General features: G+C 37.5%; 1 protein-coding gene and 1 long non-coding RNA gene across 2 annotated transcripts in view; one reads left to right on the top strand and one right to left on the bottom strand.

The window, feature by feature from the left end:
- Positions 1–14,641, top strand: part of LOC145722630 (uncharacterized) — a 172,449-nt gene that overhangs the window by 81,243 nt on the left and 76,565 nt on the right. The window lies entirely within an intron of this gene.
- Positions 14,193–14,641, bottom strand: part of LOC102728077 (transmembrane protein 59-like) — a 1,878-nt gene continuing 1,429 nt past the window's right edge. Inside the window, 1 exon segment of the mRNA XM_081826469.1 lies at positions 14,193–14,634. Within this exon segment, the coding sequence (XP_081682595.1) occupies positions 14,333–14,634 (302 nt within the window). The 3' untranslated portion in view covers positions 14,193–14,332.

Raw genomic sequence — 14,641 nt, forward strand, 5'->3', positions numbered from 1 at the left:
TACCCAGACTCCCTGAAAAGGCTAAATTTCTAATGGAAAAATTAGTGCCTCTCTTCGCCAACTTGCCTAAATGTTTTGGGTCTGCTGAAGAACTATTACACCTGCTCTTATTTCTCTAGATAGAAGGATTCATTACTCTTTTATTTTCCTCCTTCCATTTCAAACATAGATTCTTTCAGAGGTGCTAAGAAGGCTGATCTGTTACATTCCCCAATGCTATCAACTGTGGGTCCTTTTTAGAGTGGAAAGGAAAGATAAAACCATCCTTTTGTCAGAAAGAGAGACCCAGGAGAGAAAAAAACAAAAACAAAAACCAACAATCTCCAATGACTATTTTCTGAACTTAAGCTTTTATTTATTTATGTTGCATCACCAAATGATTCCAGTTTGAGGTAGTATTTTTTTTAATTTGTTTGTATTTGTTACAGCCTTTTAAAGCAGAATGTGACTTGAGCACTACATTTCCACTTACAGAACTTACTGAGTTACTTCTTGAACAGCTTTACAACATGCCTAAATAGGCTTAGAATTTCACTACTCTAAACAACGCTCTTCTTTGGAAAACAAGCCCTATACATAGTTACTCCCATCCAGTTGGTTCAGTTTAACTACTAGTTTCTAGAGGCCTGGTACATGCAGTTGATAACTACAGGGGATAGAAGATTTAAAAAGTAGATCCTAGATGGTGAGAGTCGTATTAACCAACAGTTCTCTTTTAAACATCAAGGTATAGCTCAGAACACTTCAGTGACAAAAAAAAATTTGGTCTTACTAAGGAATCCACTTGGTAGCTAAACACTTTAGAGCACACGGTTAACGTTAGGTTACATACACCTTACAACAAATGTTACCTTGTCCGGTTACAATAAGCCAGCATGGAACTAGGGAAGAAAAACTAGCTGGGCTTTAGTTCCTACACATCACAGTAGCACACTCCAAAAAAGAAAGAAATCTTATCTTCCCCTTAAGTAGTTACTGTCATGCCATACAGATTCTTAAAATGTTAACAAAAATAGAGAAAAACATCCTTGAAAATATATTATCAGAGGGAATGAAGATAAAGTATCAAATACATGTACAAGTATTTTAATGTAGAAAAAATTTAAAACTATCATATTTGACATTTGAAATTATGCTGATTGGCTAGCATGTTTTAAAACATCAGATAAGATAGGCATCAGTGTTTGACAAATTTTCACACAAAATATATTGTAAGAAACCAGTGAAAGGGAAAGTGTCAACAAATTTCTTTATAAAATTTTAAAAGACAAATGCACAGAATTGCAGTAGGTGTATTAACTCCATGTAGAATTTAAAGTGACTTTTGTGGTTTATAATCCTTTTAAGATTCAATCTGGAAAATTGCTTTGGAACAATGAGAACATGAAATAAAATCATAAAGCAGACTAATGGATAAAGACTGTAACACAAATGGACATATTTTATCCTGCCTGTTCAAAATGACAGTACATTTCTACTACTTTTATAAGCACGAAGAAGGGCCTACATTAACATACCATACAATAGTCACTATTTCCTTTGCAAAATTTTTAAGTTATTTTTAAACTCTAATCTGATTGTATTTTTGTGTTTTCGCTATTGCTTACTGGTTCAAGTCTTGTATATACACACACACACACACACACACACCCCATAAAAATAATAAAAATCATATAGATATTGATGGGCATAAAGCCATGGGTGTTACAAAGCGGCTGTTTGCAAGGACTAGATCATATGTAGGACATTTAGGGCATAGATTTTACAATGAAATTACCATCTTTGAGCTTGAATCTGCTGATAATCAGTGCCTGCCAGACACAGACTAGATAAAGCAAGACCAGAAACCACATCTTCTCATTGAGTTTTATTCATTCACCATTTCTGTGCAGCTTTTCAGAACACATTGAAATTCTCTGCTGTAGTCACCATGTGATTGGGTTTTAATGTATGGCAGTGTATCCCAAGGGCAAAGCAAATTATGCTACCTGAACCCTTTATCTGTAAGCAGCAATACAACAGGGTGATGTAAAATAGAAGACAGATTTATTTAGACATAAACAATGTCAAAAATATTATTCGATACAAGAAAAATAAAATCCAATATCCCAATAAATCTAGCTGGCAAGCCTTACCTTATTGCTAAATGATTGCACAAAAGAACAAACTTTCTTTAATGTTTCCAGGTTGACAAATGCAATATGTTCTGTTCACAGCCTCCTAACTTTGTCAGGAGCTATAAAGTCCTTCTCTCTTGGGTGCCAAAATTTCCACGGCGGTTCACAGGATTTCAGAGTCTATCCTGTTGCAGCTTATTGAGGCCCTGGCCTTACATTTGTCCCGTGATATTTGTATGAAAACAGCAGGCACTACTGGAGTAGTATTATAGAGTTGCTTATATTTTACCTTAAAATTATTAATCAGTTATAAAAATTATCTGGTGCATTGCATCTCAGACGTTAATGTGCATGCAAATTACCTGAGGATCTTGTTAAAAAGCAGACTCAGAGTCAATTATTCTGGGTGAGGCCTGGGATTCTTTGTTTTGAACTAGTTCCCAGGTATAGCCAATGCTGTGAATCGGTGGGCCACACTTCGTGTTGCAAGGATCTATATAGCCTCATTTGCGGAAGAGAAAAATCTTTCCCAAAGTGGATTTAGAAACTTAAATTTCTACAGATGCTTAGGACTGTTGTGTTGGAACATTTATTAAACTCTTACGATGTGCCAGGACAGGCGCAGGCAGTAGGGATACACAGGTAAGAGTGCCACAATCCTGCCCTCGTGGTGCTTAGAAAGTCATGGGGAGCCAAGGCAGAGAAGAGAAGGACTTACACAGAGCTCCGGGCTGGAGCCAGAATCCACACTTCCTGAAGTGCAGTCCATGGTCCTGCAGGGCCTTCAGTCTCTTGTCTTCTTTACAGGTCTATCACATCCTCCCTAGCTTCCCCCATCATTGCAGGCCTCCTATTTCTTTCTTTCTTTTTTTTTTATTATTATGTTATGTTAATCACCATACATTATATCATTAGTTTTTGATGTAGTGCTCCATGATTCGGTGTTCGCGTATAACACCCAGTGCTCCATGCAGAACGTGCCCTCTTTAATACCCATCACCAGGCTAACCCATCCCCCCACCCCCCTCCCCTCTAGAACCCTCAGTTTGTTTCTCAGAGTCCATCGTCTCTCATGGTCGTCTCCCCCTCCGATTTCCCTCCCTTCATTCTTCCCCTCCTGCTATCTTCTTCTTCTTCTTCTTTTTTTTAACATATAATGTATTATTTGTTTCAGAGGTACAGGTCTGTGATTCAGCAGTCTTACACAATTCACAGAGGTATGTGCTATGGTGAGCGCAGGCCTCCTGTTCCCTTCAGACGCTATGGTAACCCCTCCATTAGAGAGGCCTAGTCAACAATGACTAATCGTTCCCTGATAAGGGATGTGAATATTATCCTGTAAGTAATGCGGGATCTTTGAAGGAAAATGGCACTAAAGGAGCTAGAGTTTTGTCTGTACTATTATATCAGCAGCACTTAAGACAGTGTCTGAGAGGAAGAATTCAGTAAGCATTTTTTGAGTGAAGGAATGAAGGAGTGAGTGAATGAATGTTCATTTGCATTTTGGAAATGCTAACTAGTTGAAGTGAGGGGAATGGATCAGGTGAGAACAACTCTTCTTTGTGAGAGTTGGAATGGGTTGACTGCCTCTTCTGTGGCCCTGCACCAAGCCCTGAGGCTGGCATTGTCATTGGATCTCATGAAATCCTTCCAATAATCAGAGAGCAGTAGCTACAAACCACTTCTGTCTCGGTTTGAACCCAAAGCTCTCTGACCCCAGAACTTCTGTTTTTTTAGTCACTACTACTTCGAAAGCATGTTTACATATATGATACTTCTACAGTGCTGGGCAAAACAAATGCATGTTAGGTGTAAATGTAAAATGGCAACAGGAAGTGTGGCAAAATGATTAAGCACTCAAGCTTAGGAGTCAAACAGATCTGGTTTCAAATTCTGCGTCTGTCACTTAATAGAGAACTTGGACAAGTTAATTAACCTCTCAGAGTCAGATTCCTCTTCTGTAAATGGCAATAACAACTACTTCACAGAACTCTGTGAGAGAAAAAGTAATGTAATGTACAAAAAGAGTTTAGTACTTAGCACATACCCACTGTTCAATACATGGAAATCATATTATTTATTGTTATTGTTGTTAATAAATGTACTTGAATTTTACTTGGAAAGATATAGACTGAAGAATAAAGGAAAATTATTTTCAGCAAGGATGTTGTGAATAAGCTAGAAATTTCTCAGAATAAAATGCTGGACGATTTATTCCTGATGGCTTAATTATAGCCCTGCCTAAAATTGCTTTCTAGGCCCACAATTCATTGTTTTCTTAGCTAAATAAAGAGGGCAATCATAATACTGACCTACTTCATAAATGTAAGGAATGCCAAACCCGAGTATCTAAAAGAGTTTGGAAAATGCAATGTAACATATACATTCTAATAATTATCTTTTCCTCTGAGGTCCAATCCAAAACTACTCTGGTAAGGCACCAACTGAACAGTCTTTCTCTATCAGGCACTTGTCAATCCGGTACAGTGGAAATGCCCCCCAAATGGTGTAAGAATACATTTTGGGGAGTTTCCATGGCAACCTATAGACCACTTTAGAATGCCTTAAGTCTGAAAAACTCACTTCTGTTGCAGTCAAAATAATCAATGACAATATCAGACCAACTTAAAGTATAGTTCAAAGAAATTTCCATTTTTATTGAGAACATCATACTTTATATAATAATTTTTCCTCATAGTGTGCCTTTTACCGTATGTGAAAACACAAATAACCTGCTCCATCTCATAACTATCTCACCATTTACATCTAACCATATCTCATATGTAAATATTTGTCTCCTAAACATCTCTTTTCTCTGAAATATTTTCTTAAAGATACCTGCCAGACCAACAATACTGTTAAATTTCTCTATTTTCGATGCAAGACCAAATGAAACTCTGGCTTAGAATTCTAACATTTGCAAGAAACACTGGATGATCATTTGATGAGAACTGCATAATATCTTCTTTGAACTTGATTTTCCTGATTGTTAACCTGATTGATAATTTCTACTCAGAGTTCTAGTTATATAGAAAGAGATCTAGGACAATAAAATATTTAACATATTAACAATACATTTTCCTAGCTGAGTAGAAGGTACAGTTAAGTTGTTCTGATTAATCACATGACAAATAGGAAGACTATACACCACAATAAGTGCCAGCAGTCTAAGTCCTCAAATAAAAGAATAATTACATTCAGACCACTGTTTAACTTCCAGAAAAATCTTTCCATCATTCAGTGAATTATGCTTTTAGAACACATCTCAGTTGCACATCTCAGCCCATATTGGACAAATACTAAAGCCTCTGTGGGCTACTTTAAGTGTATTGGCCTGTAGTTTGTGTATCAACTTCAGACCTTCCCTTGTGCCCCTGAAAAATCCATCAGAAATAGTTGAAAGAGCTTTCTCTCTCTTCTTACCCTTCTTTAAAAAAAAGAAAGAAAGAAAGAAAAAGACCTACAAGATTTGGAAACTGTGAGAATTTTTGTGGTATTTATATAACAAGTTGAAAAAAATATTTACCAGAATTCCAGAAAAAATGCTTTTTCTAACGCAATTGAGGCAAGAAAGTAGACAATATTTTGGTATCACTTGGGACCCTTTGGTTGCAGATCTAGTGATTTAAGTAGAAAAGAAATAAGTGGCATAGGTGAAAGAATTGAAGGAAAGGCTTTAGAAAGAAAATAAGCAGTTTCTTGGGGCTGCAACTGTGTGGATGAATCAGCTCCAGGTGATTCAAATCCTGGGGTAGAACAGCTGATTAGCCAGCTTAGGTCCTAAGGCCCTTCTACCAGGGACTCCAGGGCACCTTGATTGACAGTTTGCCCAAAATGGCATGCAGTGGGTATGAGAAGGAAAATCTAGGCACTACTAACAAAAGAAAGGGGTATTGAGAATAAGCCAAAACGGGTCTGAAGGATTCTACAACTAACCTGGGGGCTCCGTGCTGGACAGAGAGTATCACATGGCAGTAACACAGGCTTTGAAAAGGCAGCCAATGACAACTAGAAGAAAGGCTGAGAAAGCAGAAGCAACCCAGGAGTCCAGACAGATGGCACTAAAATGCTGTGTGGTGTACAAAGTGATCCTTTCCTGTGATCCCACAGATATTCAGGGAAACTCCAAAAATCATGATAGTGAGTTTGCATTTCTTTTGGAAGTCGGAGGACAGTTCTATGAGGGTTTGGTGCAGAGAGCAGAATGTAAACATCTAAGGAAGATTCAACAGGGAAACCCACAGGATCCCTGGAGAAATACAGCTGGGACTGTACAAAGACTGTGAGTATGATGATAGGTGATAAGATGGATTACAAACACCTTGCAGTGACAATGAGGAATAGCCTTTATTTGGGGAGAGGTCCGTATGATTCTTTGTGCTTATCTTTGTCATTGTTTCCAAGTGGGAAGAGGTCCTGAGCCATCCAAGTGGGTGCGGATCCAGAACCAACTATCCAGGTAGGAACACATAGGAACAGTAATATTTAAATTAGCACCAAGGACACCCTTGAAAGGAACACACAGGCAATATTTGACATTAGAGATAAGGAAAGGAAGGGATTCTCTTGAGTTTTGCTTTAGTAGTAGTGTGTAAGTTTTGAATGGATGTTATGTGTAGAAAACTCTACCTTTGTGAGCACAAGTTGATGGGAACCCTTTTACCTGCCCCTTGTCCAACCATCACCATCCTGCCCCATTCACCCCCAGTTATAAGAATGTGGTAGTTGCCTTGAGTCATTCTACTCTAAACAAAATTCTATTTATCTCCATCATATTCATATGAAATATATGATGTCTCTTTCATTTAGTACTTGGGACACTAGACAAAATATCTGTCATGGGGATTATCTGCTTATCCAACATACATGGAATACATTACTGAAATGGGTTGCTGAGTGAACCTATCGGCTCTCCATTTCTGAAAACTATATGTAGACAACTTTCTACTCTGACAGGTTTTGGGTGCTAAGACCCAACCTTTTGGACGGAAGATACCTTCACTATTTGCTTTATTTTATTACACCTGATCATCTTGCTAAGTGTATATTAAAGCACATCACTTTAAAGTTAGTTAAACTAAGTGTGGGTATTTAAAAATGCCCTTTCTGATTCTCTGAATTAAGTGTAGGATGTCCCCAAAATACATGAAAATTCCTGATTTAGGGACATTCACTTGGATGAACCAAAAAATTACACCAGGCTCTTTTTAGTTCTTTCATTCTATGAAATCTGAGTGCCACCATCTATTTGTTTAGAGGTGTATTAGTCTTGGCATTTAGAAAACAAAGGTTGAATATTTATATTGGCTATATGAAATGAAGAGAATAACATTCTGATTGGTCACTAGAACAATGACAAGAACCTTAAGCACTATTTTTAGTGGTCTAATGCTCTAGTTCTCATTCAGTCATGAATCATCCACCAGTGTTTCCCTAGGGACAAGTTTTTCAGAGCTAAGAACCATTGAATGGTGTCTGATTATAACAAATTCTTCTCTTTGTTTAAAAAAATTATCTTTTGAAAGCATGTTAACCGTATCTTCATATGAAACCTGCAGTTACATACAAAAGTTGTTTCATATTTTCAAAAACACTGAAACTTTCTGGATACTAAACTTGCTGGGTCTGTCCTAATGATAAAACATAAACCATCTCTGTATTGGAACTGTGGCCTATCCAGGAAGACAATACTATTCTCTAGTGAGCTCTTGAAAGCCCAAGTGAATTGTTTGTAAAGGCAGCGAGGCTTGGAAAAGGAAGTGTTCCACCTCTTGTTATTGCAAATCTATTCCACTTAGATTTACCTCCATTGAGACTGGACTGATTCTTAGTCTAACTAGGAAGTGGTCCAGGGTTGGACCAATTTATGTGCTGTCACAAACGGACTAATAATTTGGCATGCCTTCAAATCTATATTTCTTAAATATTATTTTATTTGAGTTGAGGGGGTAGAAAAGGAGGGGGGCAGCCTCAGTCCTTCCTCTATTTCTTTAAGCAATTCAATTCCAGCCCAGACTTGCATCCCCCACGAAGCAGAGGGATACCCACCTAGGTTTTTAAGTCACCATCTGCTATTATTCATGCATACTTCTTGATATAGCTTTGATAGTAAAAAAAGTAGAGCCCAATATGATACAAAGAGAAAACAGTGTAATTCTTTTCCTCACTGTCCCTTAAATCCTTCCTGTGAGCTAGTTCCTTCCTTGCCAGTGGATGAAATCTTAGCATTTATGTTCATTTGTAGATAATGTTTTTTAAAAGTCCTCCAGGAACTTCTAGGCAAAGCACAATATCAGTAATTAAAATTTCCTTCCAGGGGCACCTGGGTGGCTCTGTCGGTTAAGCGTCTGCCTTTGGCTTAGGTCATGATCTGGGGTCCTGGGATTGAGCCCCACGGAGCAGGGAGCCTGCTTCTCCCTCTTCCTGCCCCCACCCCTCCCCCCACCCCCGCTCATGCTCTCTCCTGCTATCTCTCTCTCTCTCTCAAGTAGATAAATAAAATCTTTAAAAAAGAAACGTCCTTCCAATATAGTAGTCCCACTGTTGGGATTGTAGCCATCCTCCAGTCTGTCTTTTAAGGCACAATCCAAAGCAGCCACTCCTAATGCAGCCTTCTTTTATCCAACATATCAAGGCTGACTTGGGAGACAGCTTTACTACAGCACCCTGACAGCCTTGTTCTCTGTGTAGGCCACATAGCAAGACTTGACCAGTCTGATTCAAGACTTGGCTAAATGCCCTGTTATTCCTCCCAGAGCAAGGGGGAGATAAGCAACCTTGTGAAGAGCTGCCCAATGCAGTTTCTCATCTGCCTTCCTGTCTTGTGAGAGACTGCCACAAGACCACAAGACCGTTTCTCATCCACCTTCCTAATTTCTGCTAAGTGCAGGGCTTTCCACCCACTTCTCCCCTTCCTCCTTTTGGTACAGATGTAGGCTTCTATGTAAGTCTATAAAACTTCTTGGCTATAGTTTAGAGTTGGCTTCTTAGCAGCAGACTGGCTACTACTCTTACCACTCCTCATATTTGGTGTCATCTCCACCCTTGTCCTGTGGGAGAGAGAAATGGGAGCTGACATCATGGTGACCTTGCTTTTGCCATGTAGTAAAAATCTACCTGAATCCATCTGGGCTCACTGTCACATTGCCAGTCAAATCTCTGGAAGTGTAGCAAGCCTACCTAGCAGTTTCCATAATGACCCTGTGACTCTTACCCACCTGCTGCTGCTTAGAGAATGTTTAACCACTTGACAGCAGCAAACCATCTATAATCTCTTATTTTTATACTCTTCCAGTCTGTTCGCTACAAACCTCAGGAATGTAAGTCAAATTTTCTAAGTAGTTTTCCTGAAGCTCCTCTTCCTCGAGGTGGATACAAGCACACCCTACCACTACCAACACTGCCACTGATGGGATAGCCATAATACTCCAACAACTTCCTCCAAAAAATTCCCTCTTGTCCAACATCTTCAACTCAAACCTGTTTATATCCTCAGATGTTTGCCTGAGCCTGCAAAATTGATCAACCTTCTTTGCATGCTGGCTTAGCACTTCATTTTGAAATGTAAGCACAACTGGACACCTATAACCTATTATGTTATTCTCAGCTTTTGAGGTGTAGGCTTAAATGAAGACAGAAAGAGTTCTAAGCAAACTCTTTGGCTGGTTTAACATCAACCCTATATAACACACTCAAACTATTTCTTCTAGTAAATTCTAAAAGGAATTCTGGTTAAAAAACACATCATGTTTACCCATTTTGTTACATTATTAGTGACGCTCCATCACTCTTTACAGATTGCAACTGTTGGTAATGTCCTAACTGGCCACTATTTAATCCAGCTCTGATGCCAACCATGAAAAGGCTAAATTCCAGGAGCCATGTTTTGTTCTAGGCCACCAATCAGGCAGATTTAATTTAGAGACTGTTTAATGTCTAGTGTTCACTTCTCAGTTGCCTGTGAAGACAAGAGTTAACTTCTGAGCACATTAATCTCAATCACAAAGTTGTTGCATTTATAACCCTCTTGCTTGTCTTGATTAAATAACTGAAAAGCCCAGAAATTGCACCGAACTTTTTAAAAGCTTGAAGCCCTGAGAGTTTTCATATACCTTATTTGTCTCTACCTAAATGAAGCTGCAGCCATGTCTCTGAAGTATGGTTGGCCTTGGGAAAAATTGTGAAATAGCTGCTTTGATATCAGCACTTCTTGTGCCCCTTTTTGTTGCCTTCTTCCCCTCAGGAGCACCTAATGCTCTTACATTTTCACAAAGACATACCCTCTCGGGGCTGGGCCCTGAGTCAGAACCACACTCGCTCCCTTTCCTACTAAAACTCATCAATTATGCCCCTCATTTATCCCGACAGGTATCTGCCCTGATTTTATAATGAAGGTTTTTGGCTTTCCTTGCTTAGTTTCCTCTCTTCTCGTACCCAACTAGGAAATTTTTGCTTCTCCATATCAATTCTTCTAGATTTTTATAATACAGCAAAAGAGACAGAGGAGTGCAACAGGAGATAAGAAATTAATAAATTTATCCTCAGATAGTAATACCTCATAATAACAATGTGTTATTCACTCCCAGTGTATTCAAAGAAATTAGACCCTAATGGTAAAAATTTCTGACATTGCAGCAATGTGGAAGAAGTGCAACCTGAATCTAGGAGCCTTCATATTAAACCAAGAAAAGCATATTTGTACCAAACATTCTTCCACTTAAAAATCTGGCTTTGCTGAAAAGCTCTCTCGGAAGACCATTCTGTTAGCCTTTTAACTTATTTGACAAAGCATATACTTGTGTATAGTATTAAAATAAAAATAGATACCAGTTGCTGAGCACCTATGAATTAGTAGGTACTATACAAGGTATTTAACATACATTAGCTATGGCAGACTGATAGATGTTTCTCAATGTAGTCTCTCCTTCTTCGGTGGTAATGGATTTTCAGACAAGCACATGGTTTCCCACCTTGAGACTATTTCTCAGCCCACCCTACAGGTAGGTAGCCATGTGACTACGTTCTTTTCAAAAGAACTGTGGGCAGAATGACATGTGTAACTTCTGTATCACTTGAATAAAAATTTCTTATCCTAGATTACCTCTCTCTCCCCCTTTTTCTACTGAATGGAATGCAGATGTGTCCATAAACTAGCTAGGCCATGCATATTCAACAAGAACCCAGCTAATGGAAAAGCAACACAATGAAAAGTACCTGGGCTTCTGGCTCTCTGTGTGCAGAAATATCTGGTTATTCTGGACTGACTAGACTTTTAGCAGAGATAGAAAAAACTATCTTGTTTGAACTGCTGTAATTTTTGGTCTCATTCTTACAGAACTTTAGCCTATATTTTAAGTAATATCTAAACATAATTCTTCTTCCAAGTCACAGAGGTCTGTTGTTATCTTTATTTTAAAATAAAGAAATGTCTGTATTATTAACTTTATTTTTTAATAAGGAAATTAAAACTAAGAGATTAAATAAAAGTATATTTAAACATGAGTATAAAAGTATAAGATAATACAGTAAAGCAGTGGCTGAACTAGGATTTAAGTTTATATTTGGCTTTAAAGTCAGATACTTTCCCACTCTGCCTTACTGTTCATAATTCCTAAATTAATTTGTATATATGACATGACCCAAGCATTTTTTTAAAGATTTTATTTATTTATTTGTCAGAGAGAGAGGGAGCACAAGCAGGGGGAGGGGAGTGGGAGAGTGAGAAGCAGGCTTCCTGATGAGCAAAGAGCCTGATGCAGGGCTCGATCCCAGGACTCTGGGATCATGACCTGAGCCAAAGGCAGATGCTTAACCAACTAAGCCACCCAGGCGTCCCTGACCCAATGTATTTTTTTAAAAAAGAAATCAGTAGTAAGTTTTGAAGTATCCTAGGTTCTTTTTTATACCAATAAGTCTGTGAAACACACATTAACACAAGGGAAGAACTTATACACAAATGTACTTCAATATTTTAGGTAAGATATGTAATGCCATAGTCTATTTGGCTTAGTCTTAGAGTGGTGTTGCTGTAAGACAATGATTCTCAAGCTTTTTAGTCTCGAGGCTCCTTTACACTAAAAACTTATTGAAGGACCCCAGGAATCTTTTGTCTATGTGAGTTATATCTACTCTTATTTATCCTGTTCAAAAATAAAACAGAGACATTTTTAAGGGGTGGGAGCTGGGCAAAATGGGTGAAGGGGAGGGGGAGATGTAGGCTTCTAGGTATGGAATGAGTAAGTCACAGGAATAAAAGACACAAGCATAGGGAATATAGTCAATGATATTGAAATAGCATTGCATGGTGACAGATGGCAGCTACACTTGTGGTGGGCATAGCATAATGTAGAGAGCAGTTGAATCACTATGTTGTACACCTGAAAATAATGTAATATTGTGTCACCTACACTTAAATTTTTAAAAATTATTTGAAAAAATATAGTTTTTTATCATTAAGAATCTCCTCCTTCAAGAAAAAAAAAAAAAGAATCTCCTCTTAACTTATAAAATACCCCTGAGAAAGATAACCTGTCATCTCACGCTCAGTATCAATTATCAAGTAATTGAGAGAGGAGAAGAGAGCACTCCTATACCATTAAGACAAATGTCAACCACTTATACTTATGGTTGTCCTTGCCTTCCTTTTTGCCTCTTTTTGAGGCAAATGTGTATCAAATAATAATATAAACAATAATGATCAAAAATGATTATGAACTTATTTAAAATAAAAATGATAAACCTATGGCATGTTACTATAAATACATATTTTAATTAAAATAGCTGTATTAAAATACAGTTAAAATTAGTGAGTATAATGGCATTGTTTCACATTTTGCACATCTCTTTAATGTCTGGTTTAATAAGACATCTGGATTCTCCATTCACCATTGCAGTGTGTTGCTTTGGTTAAAATATACAAAGAAAATCCAGCCTCATACAGATATATAGTTGAAAAGGAAGAAATATTTTAGTAGCCTTTTCAGATGGTTGTGGATATTCTTCTTTGATACCACACCAAAACTCAACAAGTGATAAGTACTTAAGATGAGTTGCAAGGTGGCATTGGCAACTATATCAATAGTTAAAATCCACTGGTCTGTCTTGCATTTCAATGGGATCTTTAGCCCATGCACGATTTTATAACATCATGTATTGATCATTTGGAAAATATTGGTTCACTGAGTTATGCAGATCTTTCAAATGTTGACACGTCTCATTATCAAATACAAAAACATCACATACATAACAACACCAACAATCTCATTAGGAAAGTCTTTGAATATTGGGTAGCTTTCAAGCTCATAGCATAGGTACAAGTTTTCCAAAATGTTAATTTTTATTTGAAACCTTGGGTTTTATCATTGGCAACATACAGGTAAATTATTTTCCTTGAAGTGACAGGTTCATCTTATTCATTTTAAAGATCAGATCATTATTCAGACTTGGGTCTGAATAATGATAGTTTGTCTGTTAGTTGTACTTTCAGGTAAAGATAGTGTTCTGTGAAAAACACTGACTAGTTGCTCACAACTCATTGACAGAAGTGCCTTTCCTCAAGACAGCATCATACTTTGGTATGCAGCAGAAGCACTTTATATATGTACTTTTTGTATTGTCATGGAGAATATTAAAATGATGTATATTCAAGAATTAAGACTTAATAAAATAATTTTCACTACTTCATCTAGGATATTATTAAATGAAAATGACATTTTAATTTTTTTTTTTTATTATTCAAATAAAATTTTAATGATTTCAGTCAATACAACTGAAAGTGTAGTGTCATTAAAGGGCATTTCCTGCTAAATCTCAAAATACAGGTTGTGGGCCTTTCTGAGCAAAAGCATCAAATCCTATGGAGTATTCAGTTTATTAACTAAGGTGACAGACAGACAGTATTATGGCAGGAGGTGGGGAACAGCAATGATCAGCTCACAGAATGTGGCTAAGAAAGAAAACAAACAAAAACAATGTAAATAATAAAATAGCTACAGGTATTAGTAAAATAAAAATGCAATCCCAAACATCCATCTCTTAAATTATTAGAAAAGAAATTACAGATAAAGTTACAGCAAATACAGTCTTCACAGATTTGGGTAACTTTATTTGCATTTTATAGTGATTTTTAAGTCCTATCCAATGAAACCATCTTTAGAAGCTCTATGAGGAATGAAAATTTAGATGTCTATTACCCTTCCTTTAAAAAAGAAAAAAGCTTAAATTTCTGAATGAGCAAGATTCATTTTTGTAGGTAGAGGCCCTGCTTCTTCATGGTCTTCAGCTTTAGATCTAACAACCACAAGAGAAGAAGATGGGTATCTGTTTAGCTTTTGTTCATTCACAAATTCCAAGTCACCATAGATACTCAGCTTCTCAGAGGGAACATACTGCTCCATAGCCGTAGCGACGGTCGCACAACAGATCCAGAGCAATACCATCACCGAGAGGACAAGGGTCGTGGTTAAAATCCACCCAGAGTTAAGAGACAGACATCTTAAAAAGCCATCACTTTCTCCATCTTCAAG

The sequence above is a fragment of the Leptonychotes weddellii genome, chromosome 7, assembly GCF_054177405.1.
Source record: "Leptonychotes weddellii isolate Sample4059 chromosome 7, ASM5417740v2, whole genome shotgun sequence".
In the NCBI taxonomy this organism is placed as follows: Eukaryota; Metazoa; Chordata; class Mammalia; order Carnivora; family Phocidae; genus Leptonychotes; species Leptonychotes weddellii.